The 6,329-nt window shown below is 54.9% G+C and overlaps 1 protein-coding gene across 1 annotated transcript; it reads left to right on the top strand.

Annotated features, from left to right (window-relative positions):
- Nucleotides 1-2,009: 2,009 nt before the first annotated feature.
- Nucleotides 2,010-5,698, top strand: LOC133927084 (probable LRR receptor-like serine/threonine-protein kinase At4g37250). Its single transcript, XM_062373371.1, has 2 exons — nt 2,010-4,217; nt 4,836-5,698. Exons 1-2 carry the CDS (start codon nt 2,366-2,368, stop codon nt 5,549-5,551), a joined length of 2,568 nt encoding a protein of 855 aa, XP_062229355.1. The 5' UTR covers nt 2,010-2,365; the 3' UTR covers nt 5,552-5,698.
- Nucleotides 5,699-6,329: the final 631 nt, after the last annotated feature.

Here is a 6,329-nt window from a genome sequence, read left to right as displayed (position 1 = left end):
AAACCCTCTTCTTATTTTTTGGTATGTAAGAGGAGGAAGAAAAGTGAGATTCGCTGGTTAGTAAAACCCTGGATCCGTCAATGTATATATCTTGTATGTGATAAGACAGCTAGAGAGGTGCTGTCTAGATGATCATCTAAAGGGAGACGAGAACAGCTAGCCGGTCCTAGCAGAGCTGCATGGACGCATTCGGAGTTTGCATGGATGCATGCATCAAGATTTGATCTCGTGCTCATCCTCCAGCAGCTGCCACTTCCTCTTATCCTCCTTTCACATCAGAAAGGGTGCAGTGGGTCCTGTTTCTGTTTGCACAGTAATATGACAACCGGCTGGGTTTTCTCCGATCCTCTTCTGGGCCATGGGGGATGGAGAAATCCTTAAATTCTTTACGATGGATTGCATTGCACTTACTCCTAAGGACCCCCTGAGCCTAACCAATCTTCAATTCTTTATGATGGCAAGGTACATTCCCTCGGCCAAATGTACTGTTACGCAAGCGCCAGCGAGCCCGAAAGTAGCAGCGTTGAAGAACGAGTGCAGCATCCGTTTCTCAGCAAAACGGAGGAAAAAAAACTGATGACCTCTAGACCGATTATCCTTTTCACCTTTCTCGCCACGTGATCGGCGACAACGACCACGTAAAATCATTTCTAGCCGATTTTTGTCCTGGCTCAGGATCTTTTTACGAATTGATTTTTTTTCTTTCAGCATTTTAACAATTTCTTTTCACAGTTCTTATCGTAAAGAGATTTCCAATATCATCCATTTTAGGATGAGACTCTCTTTCATTTTCTTTCACGAATTTTTTCGAAAAGAAGCTGTGAGCGATAAGAAAAAATAAAAAAGAATGAGAACAACATAAAAAAGAAAAATCGGGAAGGGAAAATATAGTTAGGCCATTTTTAAGGGCTTTCTTTCGCGGGTGAGATTTTTATCGTGAAGGGATTCTCGTTCCCTTCAACGTTTCAACTGTTTCATTTCACGACAGGATTCACATGATCATTCCCTTCAAGACAGGATTCTCTCTACTTTTCCTTCGTGATTCCCTTTAAAAGGAAGCTGATGAAAATAAAAAAAATAAAAAAATAAGAATGAGAAAAAAAATCAAAAAAGAAACGAAATAAAGAGAATATGATTGAGAATAGGGTCTAATCTCCTCAAATCAATCCGTCCCCAACAGCAACCCAACCCGAACCATCGCTCGACCGGCCAGCCGGCAGATGGCGACCCGGTCGAGGGCAGGTCGCGCCTCAACGTCACGCTCTACGAGGCCGGCCGTGATCCATATTCCATACGCCCTTGCTGTCATGCCACAAGAGCAATTGCTGCCTGCTGCTGTACCAAATTCAAGTATCGGTATCATTGCAGGAGGAGGTCGAGGAGAGGTCACTGGTCAGAGACGACGACGTGTGTACTGGCCCGGACGAGAGCTTGAAAAAATTTAGCGGCCGGCAGCCAGACTCCGGCGTCGAACCTGAGCCCGGGGCAGCTCGAAAACAGGCGTTCCGTGGCCGGATTTCACGGCCGTTTTGGGGGAATTTCGGCTGTTGCGGCCTCGGCTTTCCTTCCCTTCCCACACCCCACGCGACCACACCAATATGAAATTTCGGGAACGGCTGAGCACACACTCCTTATCTTAACCATCTATATATTTAATGCATTAATTTTGAAGTGAACTAAAAAAATATTTAAAATGGTAGATTTGTAAGTGTACCTATTGATACAACCATATTCCGATAAGATAAGTAGTTTTACAATTTTATCGGTCATACTTTTTTTGATTTTTTTATGATAATAAATATTTTGGTTTTTTATACGTTTGTTCCGATAGTATAACCGCACTTCTGGATTTTTTTAATGTTCCGTTTTTTTATTTGTTTGTTCTATAAGATGTCTGTACTTTCGTTTTTTAATATTTTAATTTTATATATGTTTGTTCCCATGAGATAATCATACTTTTCAAAAAAATTTATAGCTCACATGTGTAATAGCAGATCTGTCATCGATGTGGAAGACATTTTGGTGAGAAACACTTTCAAATCTCAAAGCACATCCTAGATAACCGGTGTGTGCACGTCCCGGTTTGGAGTGCTTTTTGTGCGGCCACACCACCCATCCGCGCTTGGCTTCTTTATTCCGCTCCACCGAGGCTGCCCCGGCCTGACATGCCATTGCCAACCTCCCACTGCTCCTCTGCTCCTGCAACGCTTGCGTCTCCGCCTCTGCTGCCTCTGGCCGCGAGGGGTGTGGGGTCTTGAGAGCTGCGGCCGGCCGGGTCGGGCCAACGGTTGCTGTGCCGGCGGTCAAGAAGAGGCCAGTCATGTCGCCGTGGGTGCTGAGCGTTTAGGTAGCTCGGGCGGCGTCCATGGAGGGGAGGAGGGGCGGCGCTGTGGCTGGGGTGGTATGGTTGTTGCTCTTCGTCTTGCTGTGCGGCGGCGCGTGCGGGCTCAATGCCGACGGGGTGCTGCTCATGTCGTTCAAGAACGCGGTCACCGCGGACCCGCTGGGCGCGCTCGCCGGGTGGAGCTACAACGACCCGGCGCCGTGCGGGTGGAACGGCGTCGTGTGCGCCGGGTTCCAGCAGGCGGACGCCGCGGCGGTGAACGTGACGTCGGCGTCCGGCGACGGCAACACGACGGCCTTCGCTTTTACCGCGTCGAACGGCACCGCGTTGGTGGGGGGCCTCGGCCTCAACGCGTCCCTGGCGGCGGCGACGGTGTCGCGGGTGATTAGCCTCGTGCTGCCCAACGCGCAGCTCTCGGGGACGCTGCCAGCCGACCTCGGCCGCGTCGAGCACCTGCGCCACCTCGACCTCTCCGGGAACAGCCTCAACGGCAGCCTTCCCGCCACGCTGCTCAGCGCGTCCGAGCTCCGGGTGCTCTCGCTCGTGGGGAATGGCATCTCCGGCGACCTCCCGGAGGGGTCGGTGTACACGCGCAGTCTCCAGGAGCTCAACCTCTCGGACAATGCGCTCTCCGGGCACCTCCCCGCCGCGCTGTGCAGGCTGCCGAGCCTCGCCGTGCTGGGGCTCGCGAACAACTACCTCGCCGGCGAGCTCCCCATCGGGGGGCTGGGGGCGTTAGAGCTCGTCGACTTGAGCGCCAACAACTTCAACGGCTCCCTCCCGTCGGATTTCGGCGGGAGTCGTCTCCGGCTCTTTAACGTCTCGTTGAACAACCTCACCGGCGCTCTGCCGACCGAGCTGTCTGCCGTCGTCCCGGCGAACGCGACGGTGGATTTGTCACACAACAACTTCACCGGCGCGATCCCCCAGGCCGGGCCGTTCGCCGTGCAACCGCCGGCGGCGTACGAGGGCAACCCGGAGCTGTGCGGGCCGCCGCTGAAGCAGGCGTGCTCGATCCCGTCGTCGCTGTCGAACCCGCCGAACGCCACCGACTCGCCGCCGGCCTTCGCGGCCATCCCCAAGAAACCTGCTCGCACTCCGCCGGGCGCCGACGGGCAGCCCCAGGAGCCGCGCGGGCAGGAGAAGCTTCGCCCCGCCGCGATCGTCGCCATCGTTGCCGGAGACATTGCCGGCGTCGGGCTCCTCTTCATGCTGTTCTTGTACGCTTACCACGTCAGGAAGAAGAGGCGGCAGCGGCGGCAGCAAGACCCGACGCCGCTGCAGCAGAAGAGCACGCGGGAAATCCACGGCGGGGTCAAGATGCTAGATATCGCCGGAGGCAAAGAAGAGAAGGCATCCACATCGACGGGGTGCTGCATTGGCCGCAGGAACGACAGCTCGGACAGCTCCGAGTGCTCGATGTCGTCGGACGGCGAGTCCGACGACGGCGAGGACCGCAAGAAGAGAGAAAGCCTCATCGGTCGGACCACCCCGCAGGACCACGGCAGCAAGAAGCACAATCAGCCCCAGCAGCAGGCGCGCCCCGCGCCGGCGACGCTGGTTACAGTCGACGGCGACGGCGTGCTCGAGATGGAGACGCTGCTCAAGGCGTCGGCCTACATCCTCGGCGCCACCGGATCGAGCATCGTGTACAAGGCCGTCCTCGCTGACGGCACTGCGCTCGCTGTCCGGCGCATCGGCGAGAGCGGCGGCGCCGACAAGCTCAAGGACTTCGAGGCCCAGGTGCGCGCCATCGCGCGGTTCCGGCATCCCAACATTCTCCGGCTCCGCGGCTTCTACTGGGGCGCCGACGAGAAGCTCCTCATCCATGACTACGCCCCCAATGGTAGCCTCGCCAACATCGCATTCAGCAGTAAGTTCCTCTACCTCTTCACACCATGCATTCCTTGTACCTACTTGACTAAATTTCATTAAGTTGACATTCAATTTTTATTTTTTTTAGAGTAAGTTGACATTCAAATTTTGACACCGTTAGCATTGGAAAGTTACTAAATTTGACACCATTTGCATTAGAAAGTTACTAAATTTGACACTGACATCTTAACTGAACTAGTGGTTTATTTGTATAGCTGATAATCTCTAGCTTGAATCGTTTGCAAAGTTGGAGCCTTTGGCTGCAACGGCATGAGTCCTTCGTAAAGATGGCACCTTTACCGATTGTACTGTGCTGCAGCTTAAAAGCACATTAGTAGTACTGACTAGAGCTTAATCGTACCGGTCATAGGTAGCAATGGCACACACAATTTGTCATTGATCACACAAATCATTGTCATTGCAAATTTGCCGGAAATCGTCATGATTTTTTGGTACTCGTAGTACTGTTCACCTACAAGTCAAGCAAAAATCTGAAAGTGTACTTGGCTGCTTGAGCACTTGCAAATCACTCTGCATAATGCACTACATTGTTTCGATCGAGGAGATGCATGGTTGTTCGTGTGGTGATGACCGGTCGATTTCGCTGCATCTGCAGGGCGGTTCGGGGCGTCGTCGCCGCTGCACCTGAGCCTGGAGGCGCGGCTGCGGATCGCGCGCGGCGTGGCACGCAGCCTGGCGTACATCCACGAGAAGAAGGGCGTGCACGGCAACCTGAAGCCGAGCAACATCCTGCTGGGCGCCGACATGGAGCCGTGGATCGGCGACCTCGGGCTGGACCGGCTGCTGTCCGGCGAGGCGGCCGCGCACCGCGCCGGCACGTCGGCGCGGCTGTTCGGGAGCAAGCGGTCCATGCACTCGACGAGCAGCCTCCCTGACCTGTCCCAGATGACCGGCCCCGGCGCGAGCCCATGCGGGTCGGCGATGTCGTCGGCCGCGGGCGCCCCGCCGCCGTACCAGGCGCCCGAGTGCCTCAAGAACCTGCGGCCCAACGCGAAATGGGACGTGTACTCCTTCGGCATGGTGCTCCTGGAGCTGCTCTCCGGGCGGGTCTACTCCGAGGTGGAGCTGTGCCAGTGGCACGCCGGCCTGGTCGCCGAGGAGCGGGGCCGCGTGCTTCGGATGGCCGACCCCACGCTCCGCGGCGAGGCTGACGGCAGGGAGGACGCGCTGCTGGCCAGCTTCAAGCTCGCCTTCGCCTGCTGCGCCATGGCGCCGAGCAAGCGGCCCGCCATGAGGGACGCGGTGATGGTGCTCGAGAGAACAGCGGCGCCGACGACCGGCGCGTCGACCAGTTCCGGCGCCATTCCTTGAGAACTTTGACCTTGTAGTGTTTGTTACTAATTGCAATAATTTTGCTACAAGGAATGATGATAGCGCCAATCACTAATGCCAAAGCTTGTGTTGTGTTGTAGGGTTTGTAGATTTGTGTCACTAATTTTGGCGGTTTTGTGAAACTAACCTACTAATCCTTCGTTTTGTGATTGTGAATTTGCGATTGTTACAGAGTCATGCATTTTCTTGTGTATCTTGCTCTTGACCTCTCGTGTTCAGATGGTTGATTGGCTCGAGTAAATTGCAAGCGGATTACCAATCTCAGTGAATTCCGTGGTGTTATCATCTGAGCACACTAGATCCAAAAAAAAAAAACCCATCTGAGCACATGACCAACGGTTCTGATGGACTGAATCGCAACCATTCTTGATCCAACGGCAAAGGCGAGCAGCGCTGCTCTGGCTGCCCGGTTCGGTGCACCGGAGTCGGCCAACGAGGGATGCTTCTTTTCTAGGCACTAGACGCCACCGACATGTGTCCCCGGGGCGGCGGTGCACGGGCACGACGAGCGCCCCACCACCACCTCCCAGGTCTGCTCTCCCCTCCCTCTTCCGCATTCCGCAGTGGCCAGAGAATGCGAGACCACTGTTGCTGCTGCTGCTGCTGCCTTCTCGTATACTACCGTCCATCGCCATGGCTCTCGAGAAGGACCACAGGAGAGAGAGAGAGATTTTGTGGGGGTTGCGGATGATGTGCAGAGTTTAGTTGCTTTGAGTATATACTATCTCCGTTCTGTTCTACTTCTCATTTAGTATAT

Source organism: Phragmites australis, chromosome 8 (genome assembly GCF_958298935.1).
Source record: "Phragmites australis chromosome 8, lpPhrAust1.1, whole genome shotgun sequence".
Taxonomy (NCBI): Eukaryota; Viridiplantae; Streptophyta; class Magnoliopsida; order Poales; family Poaceae; genus Phragmites; species Phragmites australis.
This window is presented reverse-complemented; position numbering and strand designations above follow the sequence as displayed.